Source organism: Pristis pectinata, chromosome 29 (genome assembly GCF_009764475.1).
Source record: "Pristis pectinata isolate sPriPec2 chromosome 29, sPriPec2.1.pri, whole genome shotgun sequence".
Classification (NCBI taxonomy): Eukaryota; Metazoa; Chordata; class Chondrichthyes; order Rhinopristiformes; family Pristidae; genus Pristis; species Pristis pectinata.
The window spans coordinates 3,425,273-3,445,439 of record NC_067433.1 but is presented as its reverse complement, the minus strand read 5'-3'; the positions used below and the strand labels follow the sequence as shown (position 1 = coordinate 3,445,439).

The following is a 20,167-nucleotide window of genomic DNA, read 5'->3' as shown; positions in this document are numbered from 1 at the left end:
TGTTCTATGTTCTTTGTTAGACAGTTCAGTTTCTTCTGTAACCTGTCACCTTGCAATAAGGGGGACACTTGTGTGGAGGCATTGGGGCAAGTTCATGATCTAAACCATGAAAAAGGAGAGATAACTGTCAAGCAAAAACCGAGAGAAGAGGTGCACCTCCAGGTTACATCTCTGATCCCGATGTTCTCTGCCTCTGGTCCTGTGCTTCAACCCAAAATTGGGAAGACAAGAGATGGCTGAAAAGATGTAAAAAGTCATGTGCCATGCTGTCTCATTTTCCATAGCTTTGAGTAGGTGAGCAATAGCTGTAAAAAGATGCCTAGTACATCGTTCTCCTGGTCACGACAGCAACTCTCGCTCCTGTGCCTCAGGACTGAAGCTGCAGACTGGATGTTCTTTCCACATCTTCTCTTCTTCCTACACATTGTGATTAACACAGCACACAAGATGCTAGAGGAACTCAGCGGGTCAGGCAGCATCTATGGAGGGAAATGGACAGTCGACGTTTCGGGTCGAGACCCTTCGTCTGTCCATTTCCCTCCACAGATGCTGCCTGACCCACTGAGTTTCTCTGGCATCTTGTGTGTTGCTCCAGATTCCAGCATCTGCAGTCTCTTGTGTCTACGTTTTACCTAATGCTGGGCCTACAGTTGTCCAGCACCTCATCACACATGGGATGTTCTACCATGGGATCATAATCAATCCCAACTCCATCCAACATTACGCGTTGCACAGTATAGGAGCTTCAGGATGATTAAGAATTCCAGCTAACTACACAGGCACATTGTTTTCAATCTAAGTTTCACTCGGAGGTTTTGCTGGTGGTATTTTATCTGTGGTGTGAACCCTGTTACTATTGGTTTCAGTGATTAGATACCACACCAGAAACTCAGTTTATTCCATTTCTTTTCTTTTAAACTGTAGCCATCTGTGGAGGGGATATCAGCAAGGATCTGGGGCAGATTCAGTCTCCAAACTACCCTGATGACTACCGGCCATCAAAAGTCTGCATTTGGAGAATAAGAGTCTCAGACACTTTTCACGTGGGACTAGCCTTTCAGTCGTTTGAGGTAACATTTCCCCTTTTAAAGTTGGATAAAAAGGTCATGATGTTGCCGACGTGCCATTCTCTGAGTATGAACATGAATATGAATTATTCCATTAATTCTGTGGCTAAAGCCAAGGACGCAAGCTTAAGTGTTTAACATAGAACATAGAACAGTACAGCACAATACAGGCCCTTTGGCCCACAATGTTGTGCCGACCTTTAAACCTCACCTAAGACTATCTAACCCCTTCCTCCCACATATCCCTCTATTCTAAATTCCTCCATATGCTTATCTAGTAACCTCTTGAATTTGAACAATGTACCCTCCTCTACCACTGCCCCAGGCAGTACATTCCATGCCCCAACCACTCTCTGGGTAAAAAACCTTCCAATAAGAATTGTTTCAGAAGTCAATAAGAAAAAGTCTTTTTCAGTATCCTGAGAAGTTCCTGATATATCAAGGACTTGCCTTCAGAATCTGGGATGTCACAAAGTGATTTGAAGCCTTTTTATACATAGTCACTGTTATACAACCTAGGAAAATACAGCAGCCAATTTGTCTACAGCAGGTTTTACAAAGAGCAGTGAGATAATAACCAGTGAATCTGTGTCAGTGATGATGGCTGAAGCATAAATATTTGAGAACTCTCCTGCCCTTCCTCAAAGCACTGTGAAATCTGACGCATTCTCTTACCTGAAGCAGGTTCTTTGTTGGTAATCAGGAAGGGAGCTGATAGACTGGCCGGAGCTGCTTATTTGTACCTGGCTAATTGGGTACGTTCCAGCTCCACTAATGAATGTGTACAAGTGATGATATAAGAAATATGGACAGGACGAGGCCACCTGGCCCTTTAAACCTGTTCTGCCACTTGTCATCTTCTACCTTAATGCCATTTCCAGCCCATTTAATGCCCTGCAATTTATCGATCTGTCTTGAGTGAACATAACTGAGCTTCCACACCCAAAGGTTCACCACTCTTGTGGTCTCACAAAGGTCCTATACAGTTGCAATAACATTTCCGTCTGGTCATCAAACCCTCCAATAATAAAGCTAATATAACATTTGCCCTCCTGATTTCTAGCTACACCTGCATGTTGGCCTTCAATATACATTTACACTTATGTCCCTCTGAGCACCCACACCACCCAATCTCTCACCATTTAACTTGTACTTTGCCTTTCTGTTATACGCACCAAAGTGAATGACCTGACAGTTTGTCACACTGTGTTACATCTGCCATATCACTCACATACCCAACTTGTCCCTATCCCCTTGAAGCCTCTACATCCTCCTCTGTACTCACAATCCCACCTGGTTTAGTATCATCAGTAAACTTGGAACTTTGACATTTCATCCCCTCAGCGAAATCATTGATATAGTTCGCCGATAGCTGGAGCCCAAGCACCGATCCCTGCAGTACTCCAACTGTTACAGGCAGCCAACCTGAGAAGGATCTGTTCGCTTTCTGTCCAATGCCAATTGTCAATCCATGGCAGTACATTGCCCCTAATTCCATGTGTTTTAACTTTGTAAAGCAACCTCCTGTGCAGAAAGTGTTCTGGAAATCCAAAACCACCACATTCACTGGCTCCCCCTCATCGATTCTACTGGTCACAACCTGAAAGAACTTAGTCAAACACTTGCTTAGCAACAGCCTGCTGACAGAAGCTCTGGTCTCCACTGAAGTCAAATGCAGCAATACCTGGACAATATCCAGGCCTGGGCTGAGATTGCAGGTAACATTTGTGCCACACCAGCCAGGCAATGACAGTATCAAACAAGAGAAAATCCAGCTATCGACCTCTGACATTCAAGGGCATTACTGTCACTGAATCCACCACTATTAATATCCTGGAGTTACCACTGACCAGAACCTGAACTGGAGAAGCCATGTGCACGATCTAACTACAAGACTAGGTCAGAAGCTAGGAATCCTGTGGCTAGTAACTCACCTCCTGACTTCCCAAAGCCTGTCCAGCATCTACAAGGTGCAAGTCAGGAGTGTGCTGGAACACTCTCTGCTTGCTTGGATGAGTGCAGCTTCAACAACATTCAAGTCACTCGATACCATACAGGACATAGCAGCCTGCTTGATAGGCACTCCATCTACAACCACTCACTCACTCCACCACCGATGTACAGTTTGTACCATCTACAGCAGAGGTTTTCAACCTGTGGTCTGGGTTGCCAGGGCGTCCGCAAGCAAGCCAAGAAAAAAATGGAAAACGACCTGTTACAAAGACGTAGCTTACTTGCTTGCTCCAGTTTTCCACTATTCAGAAAATCGGCCATGTCTATTCTATCTGTTATAGGCGACAATCTTAGAGACTTAGACGATGTTCCCTTTTGGTAAGCTGCCGCTTAATATTCGATTTGTGTAGTCAGAGTAGTCAGCAGTGTTCACTACTCACTACTATTCTGTTGTGCACTGTAGTGTTAGTGAGACTGAGTGACGTTGTTGGTGTGCCTTAATAATATTGCTTACTTACCGTGCATTTACGCCACAGTGACGTCACTGTTAAACGAAAAGTGCGCAGTCGTGTAAATTTTAGATTAGTTTTGATAATTTTGCTTATCAGTAATAGTAATTAAACTGTCCAGCGTGTATTGCTGAGTATGGAGAAATTTCTGAAGAGAAAAGCTGACCAGAAACCGGAAGATTCTGATGACGAAGGGGATAAGGGTGACCGAAAGAGAAAACAATGCAAGTACGATCCAGAATACATTTCATATGGCTTCATCGCAGTTGGGACAAATGCGGACCAACCTCTCTGTGTTGTGTGTTTGCAAACACTGTCCAACGATGCAATGAAACCAACGAAATTGAAGCGCCATTTAACAACAGTGCATCCAGATATTGCCAGTAAGCCGAAGGAATATCTTCAGCGGCAAAAGGAGCTGTACCTCAAGCAGAAAGGCAAAATGACAACCTGTGCCACTGTAAATGAGGAGGCTCTTTGCGCATCATATTTGGTAGCATTACGAATAGCACGCAAGAAAAAAAAAAAAAACACAAAAAGCACTTCCAGAAAGCCTCACACAATTGGAGAAGAGCTTATACTGCCTGCAGCAGTAGATATGTGCTAAGTTGTACTGGGACAAGAATCCAGTCAAAAACTGAAAGCCATTCCACTGTCTGGTAACACAGTAAGCAGAAGAATTGGCGATATGGCGGAAGATATACAGAGCCAGCTGATAGCACATCTTCAGCAAGTCAGATTTGCGATTCAGCTCGATGAAAGTACTGATATTGCCATTGCTGCGCAGTTGTTGGCTTATGTTCGATATTGCTGGGAAGGAGAGGCTTTGGAAGACTTTTTGTTTTGCAAGGCGCTCCCAGGACGTACAACCGGTGAAGAACTTCTCCGTGTGCTTAACTTGTTTTTGTACAATCGGCATTGGCGTGGACACAGTGTGTTGGAGTATGTACGGATGGTGCTGCTGCAATGATGGGACAGAAGTCGGATCTAGTCGCAGGAGTGAAAGAAGTAGCTCCACATGTAGCAGCAACCCACTGCATGATTCACCGTGAGGCTTTGATTGCAAAGGATATGGATGGAAATCTTGCGGATGTGTTTTCCATGTGCATTAAAATTGTTAACTTTATCAAAGCCAGGCTGCTCAATCATCGTTTGTTTGAAAACATATGCCACGAAATGGAAGCCGAGCATAAGCATTTGTTGCTACATACAGAAGTCAGATGGCTGTCATGAGGCCGCGTTGTACAGTGTGTATATGAATTGCAAGATGAACTGCTCACTTTTCTAAATGAACATAACGGATCATTGGCACAGTTCTTGACAGATGAGACATGGGTTGCCAGATTAGCTTATCTTGCAGATATTTTCCAACATTTTGAACAGCTTAAATCTATCATTGCAAGGACCTGGCTCAAATGTTCTGAAAACGCATGACAAAATCAATGCCTTCCAGAAAAAACTCTGTATCTGGAAGGGAAGATGCGAGCAAGGCGTCTATGATATGTTTCCGTTGCTGGCTGACTTTCTGACAGTGAACGAGACTAAGACAGAGGCCATTGCGAGCACCGTTTTGAACCATATTCAACAGCTGTCACATTATTTCCATGAGTATTTCAGTGACGATGACACGAGCATGTTTGATTGGATTCGAAATCCGTTTGAATGCATGCTTACTGATTTAACTGGACGTGAACAAGAAGAATTGGCTGAACTTTCATCTGACAGGACTTTGTGCTTGCAGTTAAACTGAATGTCACTGTTGTTGTTCTGGATAGCATGTTCCCAGGAGTATCCACTGCTGTCCGGCAAAGCCGTCAATGTTCTGTTACCATTTGCAACCACTTACTTGTGCGAAATAGCATTTTCTGCAGTCACTGCCATGAAAACCAAATACAGATCAAGACTGGACATTGAGGATGACGTACGCTTATGTTTGTCACACATACCACCACGTTTGGACAAACTCTGCAGTGCAAAACAGGCACAACCTTCACATTGAACTGAACACTGAAAGACACCGCTGGTAATTAGCGGTGATTGAAATAGTGACTATTTCAATAGGGCCTATGCGCAGTAATTAAAGTGTTGTACGCATGAATTATCGATTGTTTGATTTTGTGGGCTTTGGGGGTCCGCTATCTAACAAGGACATGTTCTGGGGGTCCACAGCATGAAAAAGGTTGAAAACCACTGATCTACAGGATGCACTGCAGCAACTCACCTTGGACAGCACCTTCCAAACCCATGACCTCTACCAGCCAAGAGGACAAGGGCAGCAAAAGCATGGAGAACAGCACCATCTAAGTTGCTGGAAGTTGCCATCCAAGCCACACACCATCCTGACTTGGAAATATATCACCATTCCTTCACTGTCACTGGGTCAAAATCCTGGAACTCTCTCCCAAACAGTGTTGTGTATATACCCACACCTCAAAGACATCAGCAGTTCAAGAAGGCAGGTCACCACCACCGTCTCAAGGGCAACTAGGGATGGGCAATTATATGCTGGCTCAGGCAATGGCCACATCCCTTGAATGCATATATAAAAAAAGCAGTTTTCCCTTTGTAAATCCAGGATGACTCTTCTCAATCCTATCATTCTTTTCAATTATTACCTCCCTCATATAGATTCCAGTGTTTTCCCTACCATCGACATTATGCTAACAGTTGATAGTTCCCTGTTATCTATCTCCCTCCTTTCTGTAATAGCACCTTCACATTTACTACCCTTCAATCCATGGCAACAATTCCGTGCTGTATGACTCTGCAGAATCTACAGAACTTTGGAAGATGAGAACCAGGGTATCCACTATCTCTAAAGCTACCTCTTTCAGAACTCTGGGATGTAGGGTCCTTGGGATTTATCAGGCTCACCAGTACATGTAGTACTTTTTTGGATTAATATGTAGTTCCTTCATTTCCTCATTCTCACTGTACCCTTGATCCTTCAATATATCTGTTATATTTCTGTGCCTTTTGTGAAGACAGATGCAAAGTAACAGTTCAATATCTCTGCCATTTCCTTGTTCACCATTATAGATTCTATTGTCTCTTTCTGTAAGGGACCCATATTTGCCCTTGCTGGTCTTTTCCTTTTTATGCACTATAAAAGTTCTTACAGACTGTTTCTATGTTTCCTGCTAGTTTTCTCTTGCCCTTCTATATTAACTTCTTTGCTGATTTCTAAATGCTCTCAATCCTCAGGCTCACTGGTACTTCTGGCAGCCTTTGATTTAACATAATCCTCGATTTGTCTGGTCAACCACGGATGAAGCATTTTTCCTTTTGGGCTTTTGTGCCCTTGAGAATATTTTTTTCCCCTGCAACTTGGACATTATCTCTTCAAATGCTAACCATTTCCTGTCCAGTTCATGCCTTTGAATGTATTCTCCCAATCAACCTATGACCAGCTCTGTTCTCATACCTTAGTTTCTTCTGTTTAGATTGCAGACCCTAGTTTTGCTTTGCACTATTTGACTTTCAAACCCAGTGTAAAATTCCATCACATTATAGTCACTCTCCCCAAAGGCCTGTTGAAAACAAGGTTATCAATTGACCCCTTCTCACTGCACGAAACAAGATCCAAAATGGCTTTTTCCTCGTTGATGACGCATGATAATTTGTGATGTCTTGAAAGTTCACACTTGTTTTGGCTGGAGTTGGAGAACAGTTAACAGGAGAATATTTCTAGCACATAACCCTTTGTAATGGGAGAGGTCTTGAGCGAATTTACCCCATAAAGTAAAGCAGTGCTTCACACTCTCTCTCCCTTTATTATCTGCTTACAAGCTACCTAAATATGAACACTCACTACCTTAAATTAATTAGTGTTGAGCTGTTTGTGCTATATATAGAGATGTGGACTGTATGTGTGTTGAATGTGTGTCAGAATATGTAGGTGTGAACAGTTTGAGTATTTTGTGCACACTCATTTGCATGATGTGCCCTTTCCACATTGGTCCTGCGTAGTATCAGTGTTTGCACTGTGTCTTTGTATGTACGGTTTATTGGTGTTTTCCTCAGAGTATCAATCAAAGACTTGAGATCTCATTTTTCCACTACAGATCGAGAGACACGATAGCTGTGCTTATGACTATCTGGAGGTCCGAGATGGAAGCACAGAAGAAAGCCCTCTGATTGGGCGTTACTGTGGCTACGACAAACCTGATGACATCAAGTCGAGCTCCAATAAACTGTGGATGAAGTTTGTATCCGATGGCTCCATCAACAAAGCTGGGTTCTCTGCCAACTTCTTCAAAGGTGGATCTGGGGACTGCTCTCCAAATAAGTTCATTGTTCACTGATCATTGAAAAGACATGGAGGGTTTGGGCATTGGTCGGGCATTGGGTGTGGCTGTTGAGATGGAGGATCAACCAATTGAATGGCCGAGCAGGCTCAAAGGACCTGCTCCTGCTCCAATGTTTTTATGATTATTAAGGCTTCAAGAAAAAATGTGAAAGATCCTGGTCCCTGCTTCCAGTTCCACTGGGAATTAGATTCCTTTTCATTTGTGTGTGAGAGCACTAATCAGAGATCTTGCTGCAAGTTTTCTTTAGGGAAGCTTAACTTTTGAATGGGGATTATTTGAACCAAAATGAACTTAGCACTTAGGTAACTAAAAAAATACGGTGATATCACTTTGAAAGCTGACTTCGCTTGATCACTCATAAGGAATTCTTTGAAGAAGTAACAAACTTGATAGATTTAAAAATATACAATTGATATATATATATATATATTGGCTCTGTGCACAGTCCTGGTCTCCGTGCTATGAGTTGTAGAATATGAAAAAGAGATTTACAAAGATAGCATCAAATATTGGAAGAGATTGGACAGTTTGGGGCTGCTTTCTTTAAAAGGAAGCATAGTCTTAGAGGAGAGGAGTATGAGTCTTTAATATTAGAGGAGTACATTTCGACAGAGTATTTTGACCTATGACAACTCCTAAATACAAGATAGGGAAAAATTCAGTGGGGAATGGAGTAAATTTATCTTACTGATAAAGTGATTGGAATGTGGAACTTGTTACCATAGAAAGTATTTGAGACTGATGCTTTCAAAGGAAAACTAATAGAATTCATGATGGGAAAGTATTCTGGAACTATGGAAAATGATGACACAAAAAGCCATTCAGCTCTCTGTGCTGATGTTACCTCTGAAAGAGCAGTGATGTCAGTAACTCTTCCTTGAGTACTTGTCCAACTTCCATTTAAAATTATTTATGGGCTCAGTTTCTACCACTCAGTTAGTGATCTAGATCTGAGTAATTGGATGAAAAAGATGTCCTTTGTTAACTACCTAGTAAAATGGAAATCTCAAGGAGCTTCATGTGAAGTAGAAATAACAACACAGCTGGTTGGGTAAAGAATTTGGGAGAGGACAATAAACTGGATTAACAATTGGTTTGTAGAGAGAATCGAGGGAGTAATTCAGTTTTTCAGAGCGCGTAATGATGTCCCTTTGTGTTGGGTTCCAGGCCGATTTCTCTTCCCTGCATGTGGGTGTTAGTCTGACAGGAGTAATTTTGAAATCTGCCAGTGATACAAATAGCAGTTATTAGCTGTGATTTGTTGATAGAATTGAAAGAAAAGGGAAGTTGTAAAGAGACATTGGAAAGATGTAGGGACTGGATTATTTTTTTTAAGAATGGAGGTATTTGGGGATGCTGCAGAAGTTAAAAGCAACATCGTGGATTGTTAAGATGAAAAAGCCAAGTTGAATTTCAGTCAAAGAGTCGTGGAGAGATTCAGCACAGAAACAGGCCCTTCGGCCCACACACAAAATGCTGGAGGAACTCAGCAGGTCAGGCAGTATCTTTGGAGGGAAATAAACAGTCGTTGTTTTGGGTTGAGACCCTTCACCCTTCCTTCCCTTTATTCCATGGTCTATTGTCCTCTTCTACTGGATTCCTTCTTCTTCAGCCCTTTGCCTCTTCCACCCATCACCTCTCAGCTTCTTACATCACTCCCTTTCATCCCCCCTTCCCCACCCACCTACCTTCCTCCTCTCACCTGGACTCACCTATCACCTGCCAGCCTGTGCTCCTCCCACTCCCCCGACCTTCTTATTCTGGCTTCTGCCCTCTTTCTTTCCAGTCCTGATGAAGGGTCTCAACCCAAAACGTCGACTGTTGATTTCCCTCTGTAGATGCTGCCTGACCCGCTGAGTTCCTACACCATTCTGTGTGTGTTGCTCCAGATTCCAGCATCTGCAGAATCTCTTGTGTCTCCCTTCATTAGAACATAAGGAGCAGGAGTCGGCCATCTGGCCCGTCGAGCCTGCTCCGCCATTCCATAAGACCATGGCTTATCTGGTCGTCAACTCAGATCCAGCTACCTGCCTTTTCCCCATAACCCTTAATTATCTTACTATGCAAAAATATATCTAATTCTGTCTTAAATATATTTAATGAGGTAGCCTCCGCTGCTTCCCTGGGCAGAGAATTCCAAAGATTCACTACTCTCTTGGAAAAGCAGTTTCTGCTCATCTCCATCCTAAATCTACTCCCCTGAATCTTGAGGGTATGTCCCCTACTTCTAGTCTCACCTACCAGTGGAAACAACCTTCCTGCCTCTATCCCTTTCATAATTTTATATGTTTCTATAAACCCCTCTCTTTCTTCTGAATTCCAGTGAGTATAGTCCCAGGCAACTCAATCTCTCCTCATAGGCTAACCCCCTCATCTCTGGAATCAACCTGGTGAACCTCCTCTGCACCGCCTCCAAAGCCAGTATATTCTTCCTCAAGTAAGGAGGCTAGAAATGCACGCAGTACTCCAGGTGTGGTCTCACCAGTACCCTGTACAGTTGCAGCATAACCTTCCTGCTCTTAAATTCAATCCCTCCAGCAATGAAGGCCAACGTTCCATTTGCCTTCTTGATAACCTGTTGCACCTGCAAACCAACCTTTTGCGATTCATGCACAAGCTCTCCCAAGTCCCTCTGCACAACAGCATGCTGCAATATTTCACCATTTAAATAATAATCTGATTTTCTATTTTTCCTTCCAAAGTGGATGACCTCACATTTACCAACATTGTACTCCATCTGCCAGACCCCTGCCCACTCACTTAACCCATCTATATCTCTCCACAGACTCTCCGCATCCTCTGCACAATTTGCTTTTCCACTCAATTTAGTGTCATCAGCAAACTCAGATACGCTGCACTCCGTCCCCTCTTCCAAATCGTTAATGTATATCGTGAACAGTTGAGGGCCCAGCACCGACTCCTGCGGCACCCCGCTCACCACTGATTGCCAACCAGAGAAACACCCATTTTTCCCAATTCTCTGCCTTCTTTTGGCTAACCAATCCTCTATCCATGCTAATACCTTACCCCCAACTCCATGTATCCTTATGGATAAGTCACAAATGGATAACTTCGGCCCAGTGTCCGTGCCAACCATCAACCACCCATTTACACTGGGTCCCATTTTGAATTGTCCCCATATTCTCATCAGTGCCCCCCAGATTCTACCACTATTGAGGTAAAGGATATAAAAGGCAAGAGTTGAGGTGATTCTACATGAAACTGATAATACCATGTACAATATGGAGCTCAACTCTCTTCCTATGTGAGTTTCCCTCCTTTAAGCCACTAGGATTCTCTGTCGAACTGTTAGGCTCAGCTTAATCCTGTCTAACTGTCTGACTCAGTTGGATAAGACATACAGGTCTAAACTGGTTTGCCAATCCTCATTTGTGGTTGGTCAAAGGCAGTCTTGGCTGAGACCTGTGCGGAGCAGAAATTGTATCCCTATGGTGAGAGACTGCGGATAGAAAGGCCTATTAAAGTGGCTTGAGCCGCTCTAGGTGTGAGCTATTCCACTGCTGAGTCTTAGTGTGAGAACTATGGTCTTCTCTAATCTTAGATTTAGAAATAATCCCTGGGAAACCAAGAGTATCAGAACAACAGTGAAACTGAATGTGTGTAGTCAGCCTTCGAAACCCTTTGGTCTTTTGAATAGGCAATCTGTTCAGGTCTGGTGGTGATGTCAGCATTGTACACTGAGGATTGGGTTCACAGTGCATTCCATCACAGACCGCAGATCCACTGGAATGGAAACTCCCTGTGGACAAGTGGTGTGGCGGAATTGGAATCTGATTTCACCACAGCATTCCACAAATAGTTGAGATGCTGGCGAGTTCCCGTCCTGATGGTTATAAACACCAGGGTGCCTGAGATAACCAAACAGCTTTTCTGGCCTCCATCAGCAAATCACAAACCACACAGAGATCCTGTACACACCTGGAACATCAGCCAGGATTTGAGAAGGGAAACCAGGTTCAGATAATGGTCTCTTCATCAGATCTGAGTTAACTTGTTGGTTTTCAGACCCGTTATTCCGTGTGACAGTCCCAGGGGATACAAGGCATTACTGGTCCAATATGGAATGTGACTGAAGGATCTCTCTGTGTTCAAACCCCAAGGGTAATTTTGACTTTGGGTGATGGTCTAAAACCAGCAAAGTTACATTTACACCTTTATATATCTCCACACATCCATTGTCATCAATCAGAACAGATGTCAGACATAATTAATTGACATCTCCTCCTTTATACAAGTGCACAAGGATGTAATGTGTGCCCTGTGTACGTGGGTGAATGTGCATGTGTATCTGAGGGTGGGGATATATGGGCATATGTATGTGTGTGTGGGTGTATGAATACATTCAGCTGTGGGTGGGTGTGTTTGCTGGTAGGGTTGTATGACACTAGGGAAATGTATGAGACTATGTATGGGGGCTGTGGATATATAGAATAATGAGTATATGGGTGTGTCTGGGGTATATTTATGTGGATTTGGATACATTGGTGTGTACGTGTGTGCTGGTGTGTGTTTATGTGTAGGGGTGTGTGTATGTTTATGTGTTCTTGTCTATGGGTGTGTGTGTATTTGGCGTTTGAAGGTGTGGCCACAGACAAACAGTTAGGGACTCTGTTTGGTTGCAGTGGGTGCTGATTTCTTTTCCTCCTTTTTAAAGAGGTGGACGAGTGCTCCCGGCCGGACAACGGAGGATGTGAGCAGCGCTGCGTTAATACTCTGGGCAGCTACAAATGTGCCTGCGATCCTGGTTACGAACTCGCCAATGACAAAAGGAGCTGTGAGGGTAAGGGTGAACTGTTAGAAAGCCAGAATAAGAACTTGTAAAGGGGGAAGGTCCTTTTTGTAAAGGGGGGTGGGAAAAGTGTACAGAATGAGGTGATGCCAAGGGCACGGGCTGCCTGATACCTCATGCAATGTGGTGATCTGTCCGATGGTGCAATCAAAAAACTGAGAGCTTCAAGTAACTGGGATCCTGCTGGTCTCACTCTCATCCATTGAACAGAAAAAAAACTCTTAAAGCCTGTTTCCTGTAGCTCAGCAAGGACCGGCACTGTGGTTTCCCTGTGAGCGCTATGGGTAAATCTAAATATCACTGTGCTGGTGTGCTGCTAGGTTACACTGATGGGAAGTGTTGCTGGTTTGATCCCTACCCTTGTCAGTGGACCTTGAGGGTTTTGAAAATCACCGTCCTGTTATTAGGGTGTCTAAAATTTAACCGGGGTTGTTATTCCTGTCTGTCACACTTCTGCAGTGGCTGAATAATTCCTCGGTGGCTACTATTGCTATTTGTTGGTGTAACGTGGCTGCCTCTTGGTGTTCAGGGGACTTCCAGGACCTGTGAAACCTTATTCCCCCAACTCAGCTCCTTAAGGAGATTTGGGAAGTTGGGGGTGGACGTGAATGGGAAGAGTTGGGAATAGCTGGAGCTGAGGAGAGAGATGAAAAAAATGGGAAGGAATGATTAAAGACTGGAAACAAAAAAAACCCATAAAAACCATGCAGAGTATTCCAGTGTTCAGTGACAGACCCCTCAGTGCTGTATGATTGGACTACATCTGGAAGTTTGCCCCTCCCTAGACACAACTGATAGCGTAAGTTCCAATCTGTGTTTTACCAACTGCAGCTGCATGTGGTGGTTTCCTGACCAAACTCAACGGCTCCATAACCAGCCCTGGTTGGCCCAAAGAATACCCACCCAACAAGAACTGTGTCTGGCAGGTGGTGGCACCAACACAATATCGCATTTCCCTGCAGTTCGAGTTCTTTGAGATCGAGGGCAATGACGTGAGTATACTGAGAGCTGGCGTGAGATCATGTGTCATTAAGGGAGGGCTGAGGGACATTGAGAGGGTGAATGCACTCAGTCTTTTTCTCAGGGTTGGGGAGTTAAAAACTAGAGGTCATAGGTTTAAGGTGAGAGGGGAGAGATTTAATAGGAACTTGAGGGGCAACTTTTATATGCAAAGGGTAGTATGTATGTGGAATGAACTGTCAGAGGAAGTGGTCAAGGCAGGTACAATAACAACTTTTAAAAGACATTTGGGCAGGTACATGGATTGGAAAGGTTTAGAAGGTTACGGGCCAAATGCAGGCAAACGGGACTAGCTTGGATGGGGCATCTTGGTCGGCATGGACCAGTTGGGCCAAAGGGCCTGTTTCTGAGCTGTATGACTATGGCTCACTCAGAGAGCTAGGATCAAGGCAGAAGCCAGTGCAGGACTCAACTGTATGAGCTGTAGTCTCACCGGGTTAATTCTGAGGGCAGTGGGCAGGTGGGTGTAAGGGAGTATCAGTGTCTCTGGTCAGTGGATGGAACAATTGCCAGACCATGTTTTGGTTCCTGCTGCAATGTGTGCCTTCATGGAGCTTATGGTCAGCATTAGGTTTTCCTTGGATGTTTCTGGTGGGTCTGTTGTTGGCCACGGTTCTTTACCTTGGCCTCACATGTTAGAAGAAACTGTACCTTAAAGCAAATCAGTTTCTACAATACAGGAAGACAGAAAGTTATGTCAGAGAATTGCAAAGGGTCTTTTTCCCCTGTACATCCAACATCCTCCATTATCTTTCTCCATTGTACACTACTCCTGCCCAGCTGACATGGACCACTGATTGCTTAAGTCAGGGGACCTGCTCACTGGGGTTCCGTTGTCTCCCTGGTGACAAGGTGGATTGGAAGCCAAGCGGGTTTACAGAGATGGTCATGAGGGAAAGGGAGAGCAGAGCATTGTTGCACATTTTCTGAGGCACAGGAGACCGCAGATGCTGGAATCTGGAGCAACACACAAGATGCTGGAGGAACTCAGCAGGCCAGGCGGCATTTGTGGAGGGAAATGGGACAGTCGAAGTTTTGGGTCGAGACCCTTCATCTGAACTGAGAGACAGAGGGAAGGTTATCAGTATAAAGAGGTGAGGGGAAGGGGTGGAGCAAGAGCTGGCAAGCGATAGGTGGATCCAGGTGAGGAGGGGTGATAGGCGATGGGGGAGGGAAGAGAGGAAACAATGAGAGGCTGGGAGGTGAGAGGTGGAGGTGACAAAGGGCTGCAGATGATGGAGTCTGATGGGAGGGAAAGGTGGAGCATGGAATCGAGGGAGGGAGGTGGGAACGGTGGGAGAGGGGAACCAGTGGGAGGAGTGTGTGGGTGAAGGGCAGATGGGAGTGCTTTCTGAGAACCTGCTGATCTCTTGGGGCAGTGCATGGAAATGGTAGGAGCAAATGAAGTCAGGCTAATATATCCTAGCAAGTGGAGGAGCTTTACCCCTGGGGGTATTGTTGTTGTGTGGGGATCCCAACCTTTAATGTCCAGGAAAGCGATGCACACAGAACACATCAGACTCTGCTCTCTAGCCAAAATTTCATATTCAGTTTACAGAGATACAAGAGATTCTCTTGCTCTTATATTCTCTTGCTCTTAATGCACTCCACATTTGATTGCTGAGTAGAGTGATAGGGTCCCTCTCTGTACTTTTGCTTTTACTTGTTATTTGCTTTTTCTGTTATTTGCTTTTCCCTTGTACTAACTTGATGTACTGATGTGATGAAATGATCTGTATGGATGGCATGCACAACACAATTTTTCAGTGTACCTCGGTACATGTGACAATAATAAACCAATTTACCAGTTAACTGCATTAGAACCTGAGTGTTGTATTACTGTGTAGCAATGCACAATTGACCAGATAACTACATCCTTAACACCTCACACAATGCTGATCCCTTTTCATGCCACTGACTGGAATCTACCATTAATACCTCTGCAGTAAACCTTTTTAGAAACCTGGGGCTAGAGGGATGTATACAAATACCCTTAAGTGTTGTGCCTCTGTTTGCCTTACCCTCTATGTACTGATGTGGTGTATGCTTTGTTACTCTGATCCGGACAATCTCCCGCCATTGCCGACTGTTGGTGTCCAGGTCTGTAAGTACGATTATGTGGAAGTGCGCAGTGGCCTCTCTGCTGACTCAAGCTTCATGGCAAATTCTGTGGTGCAGAGAAACCAGAGGTGATTACATCCCAGTACAACAACATGAGGATAGAATGTAAATCGGACAACACTGTTTCCAAGAAAGGTTTTCAAGGCACACTTCTTCTCTGTAGGTAAAACTAAATTTATGTGAAACTTCCCTCCCTTGTGGTTGTCCTCCCTTCCTCTGATTCATGCCTTAAGATTTAAAAAGATTTAAAAGATTAAAAAGGGACCTGAGGGGCAACTTTTTCATGCAGCAGGTGGTGAGTATATGGGATGAGCTGCCAGAGGAAGTGGTGAGGCAAGTACAACAATATCATTTAAGAAGCACTTGGATAGGTACATGGAGGGCCGGGACTTAGAAGGATATGGGCCAAAGGCAGGAAATTAGGACTAAGCTGGGTGGGTACCGTGGTCGGCATGGACTGATTGGGCCGAGGGGCCTGTATCTGTGCTGTATTGCTCTATGATTCTATGCCTGTTGGAAGACTTTTAACCCATCTCTTCGAAAAGTACCAACTGATTGAGGAGGTGTGTAATGTTAGTTGACGTAGTTGCTTGAGGGCTGACAGCTCTTTACAACTTCATCGAAGTGACATTTATGTGTACTTCAGGGGAGAACACCAAGTCAGGTGGATGAGGAGTTCTTTTACCAAGTGCACGGTGGACTGAATAGCAGTCAGGGATGGGAGCCCTGGCTTACTTCCTTTCCCCCTGTCCAGGACACTGGGTCCAAGCTTCACACCCAGTGGTTGAACTGGTTGAGCTGAGTAACCCCATTGCAGAGTAGTGTTTGGTTGTACTTTACTTTAACTATTTTATCTTTAATTCCGTTTTAAGAGAGATTCCAGTCACCGCTAAGAACCAACCCTAACCCTAACCACTAAGAACCTGCCATTATATGTGGGCTGAAACATAAAAAGGTGTTTCACAAAAGTATCAGAGAAACTTTGATGCAGAGCCAAGGAAGGAAAGATCATTGCAGGTGACCAAAGTGGAGAAAGGCAGACTGATTTAGGAAGGGGATTTCAAACCTTATGGCCTAACTTGCAGAAGATGTGATGACATTTGGGGGACCAATGGAAATCACGCAGGGAGACACGACTGCGGGAGTGCAGATGTCTCGGAGTGTTGTGGAGCAGTATGAACGTTATAAGTATGGCAATTGACCAATTCTGTCACACCTGGTGCAGTGCTGTGTGGATGCATGAAAGAGGAATCTTGGTCAGGTTGCTGCATTAGTTTGGGGAGGTCAATGTGGACGGGAGGGTGGTGTATGGGGAGAAGTGTGTGGTGATTGCCCTGAATATATACCTCATGTAGAGGTAAGTAAATGAAGAAGCAATATGCTCTGAAGTATCATAAGCAACAGGGGTCCTTAACATTGCAGCAAAGCCAGACCAACAGAGCTGAGGGCACGAGTGCCTACTGAGGGCTGCAGACCAGAATGACTGAACAGATTCTCAGATTATTTAATAGGCTTCAGCTTTGGGCTGAGAGGTTGCCTCCCCTCCCCCCCCACTGCATGAAAGTAATTCCTGTAGATAGATTCATAGGTGGGAGAGACTATTCACCCATCAAATCTGTGCTGGCTCTTTGAGAGGACTTTCCTGCTCCCCTATCTTGCATTTTCTTTTCTTCTAGGTACTTATCCAATTCCTGATTGAAAGTTGCTGTTGAATCTGTTTCCTGTAGACATCACCTCCCAGATCACAACGTATAGATCTATACGCCATGCCACATCTACATCGCCTCCCAGATCACAACATATAGATCTATATGCCATACCATCTACATCGCCTCCCAGATCACCAAATATAGATCTATATGCCATACCACATCTACGTCACTGACCAGATCACAAACATATAGATCTATACACCATACCATATCTATATCGCCTCCCAGATCACAACATGTCCTCCTCTACCTCCCCTTCCATTTGCTCGTTATCTTCAATCTGTGCCGTCCAGTTACTGCCCCTCCTGGAACTGAGCTTCCTCGAGTGTCTGACAAGCTGGCTCAGGTTTCCTTCTTGCTTGAGAAATGAATGTCTGAGTGAGTCAAGGGAGCCCAGTACTGAAGCTAACTGTTGGTGAAATTGCTGTTTTACTGAGACTGTGACTTCCATATTCATTGTTTCTTTCTCTCAGACAAAGATGAGTGTTCAAAGGATAACGGTGGTTGTCAGCACGAGTGTGTCAACACCTTTGGGAGTTACTCATGTCAGTGCCGCAGTGGTTTCATGCTTCACGAAAATAAGCATGACTGCAAGGAAGGTGAGTGATACTAATGAGGACTCTGAACCTTTGTAGAGTGTACTTGGATGTGCGCATCTTGTGTCCCGAGAGAGGGGTGCGAGATTGTGTCGGCCTTGATTTTACTCACAGTTATATTATTTAACTATATTTCCATTCTCTGAATAATCCCACTGTAATTGTGAGGCTGACTCAGTCATGAGTTTGGTAATTCTGTACGTTTAAACCTCTAGTTTTGCCAAAAGTTCTTTTGGTGTCATTAACCGTTGATCCCAGACTAGTCAGGTAGGATGGAGGAAGGGTTTCAGTAGCTTTCACCTCTCCAAGTTACACACCATCCTCTTGTGGAAATAATTGCACCATTCTTTCATCATTGTTGCATCTAAATCTTGGATCTCCTTTCCCAACAGTTCTGTGTGGGTACCTTCACCAGAAGGACTGCAGAGACTCGCAGATAATTAGGGATGGGCAACGAATGTTGGATTTTCAGTGAGGTCCACATCCTGTGGATGGATTTGATAGTGTGGAGATTGACACCCTTACATCACCTACTTGGGTGTATAGCAGGAGTCATCAAAATTTACAGTGGTCTCCAAACAGAGTCTTCTGCTTACAGACAGATTATTTCTACAGCAAAATTCAGTGAATGAAAAACCATTAAGAACATGACTGTGCGTAAAATCAATGCTCAGTCACTTCAGAAAAGTTCAGGTTATAGGCGTGATTGATGAAGGAGTTACCTACCCAGAACCATATGCTGTCCAAAGGACTTCTGCGTCAAGTTTGGAGGCTGTCTTGTTGACGTTCTCCAGTGTTATTACATTGCATGCTGCTGTTTTAATTCGTTGCTGAGTGGTGACTGACAGATAATAACCAAGCTCGGTTTATGAGGGATTCAGGTGGTTTATAGTGTAGGGCACCTCCAAAGGATGGAAGATAGAAGCAGCATTGTTCATTGGGGGTTAGTGTAAGAAAATCACATGTAAAGTAAAACCTTGCAGCTAGTCAGCATTGCTGCAGAGGAAGGCTAAAATGAAGAGGCTAAATATAGAAATACTGAAAAAATCCAAAGTACAGATTGCAGGAATGTGCTGCTCCTTAGTAACCAACAAGTCAGAAAATGCTTCTGCAGACAGGAGGGACGGCTTGGGTCAGATCTCTCACTGACTGGGCAGCTGCTCAAGCTCATATTTCCATTTGGCCCATTGAGTCTATGCCACCTCCTAAAGCGTTCCCATCAGACCCATTCCCCCACTTATTTCCCTGTAACCTATTCTGTCTCACATCCCATTAACTTCTCCCTACCCCAATTCTCCCACTACTCATCTACACTCGGGGTAATTTATAGTGACCAAATAGCCAACCAGCATGTTTTTGGTATGTGGGGGAAAGCAAGAACATAAAACAGTACAGCACAGAACAGGCCCTTCAGCCCACAATGTTGTGCTGACATAGCTAATCCCTCCTACCTTCAGAAAGCCCATATCCCGACATTTTCCTCTCACTCATGTGCCCATCCAAGCCCCCAGTGAATTTGCCTCTGCCACTCTATCAGGAAATGCATTCCAGGCATATACTACTCCTTGAATAAAAAACTTCCTCCTCAAGTCTCTTCTGAACCTACCCCTTCTCACCTTAAATGCATGCCCTCTGGTATTGGATTGCTCAATAATGGGAAAAAGATATTGCTTGTCCACCCTATCTATGCCCCTCATAATTTTATACACTTCCAACAGATCACCCCTCAGCCTCCAGCGCTCCACAGAAAAGAGCCCAAGTTTGTTCAGCCTCTCCTGATGAAAGAATGACATGAGTAAAGTTGCCAGCTAGTGTTCAGTGTTGAGTTAGAACATAGGACAGTACAAAACTGTTGCCGGCTAGTGTTTAGTGTTGAGTTCGAACATAGACAGTATAGAACACCTGGGGGTGAACCAACAGGGTCCTAGGAAAAACATGCAGACAGAGCCTGAGGCCTGGATCGAACCTGGGTCGCTGGAGTTGTGCCTGCATACTTCTAACTGCTGCATCACTGGGCCACCACTGTGCTCACCAGTCACCTGACCTTGAAACCCGCTCTCAAAGCCGCT

At 44.4% G+C, this 20,167-nt stretch overlaps 1 protein-coding gene across 1 annotated transcript in view; it reads left to right on the top strand.

Moving 5' to 3' along the window:
- LOC127584204 (bone morphogenetic protein 1-like) overlaps positions 1 to 20,167 on the top strand; it is a 203,848-nt gene that overhangs the window by 172,083 nt on the left and 11,598 nt on the right. Inside the window, 8 exon segments of the mRNA XM_052040801.1 lie at positions 925 to 1,070; positions 7,594 to 7,789; positions 12,515 to 12,640; positions 13,481 to 13,641; positions 15,770 to 15,815; positions 15,818 to 15,927; positions 15,929 to 15,950; positions 17,976 to 18,101. Coding sequence (XP_051896761.1) covers positions 925 to 1,070; positions 7,594 to 7,789; positions 12,515 to 12,640; positions 13,481 to 13,641; positions 15,770 to 15,815; positions 15,818 to 15,927; positions 15,929 to 15,950; positions 17,976 to 18,101 — 933 coding nt within the window.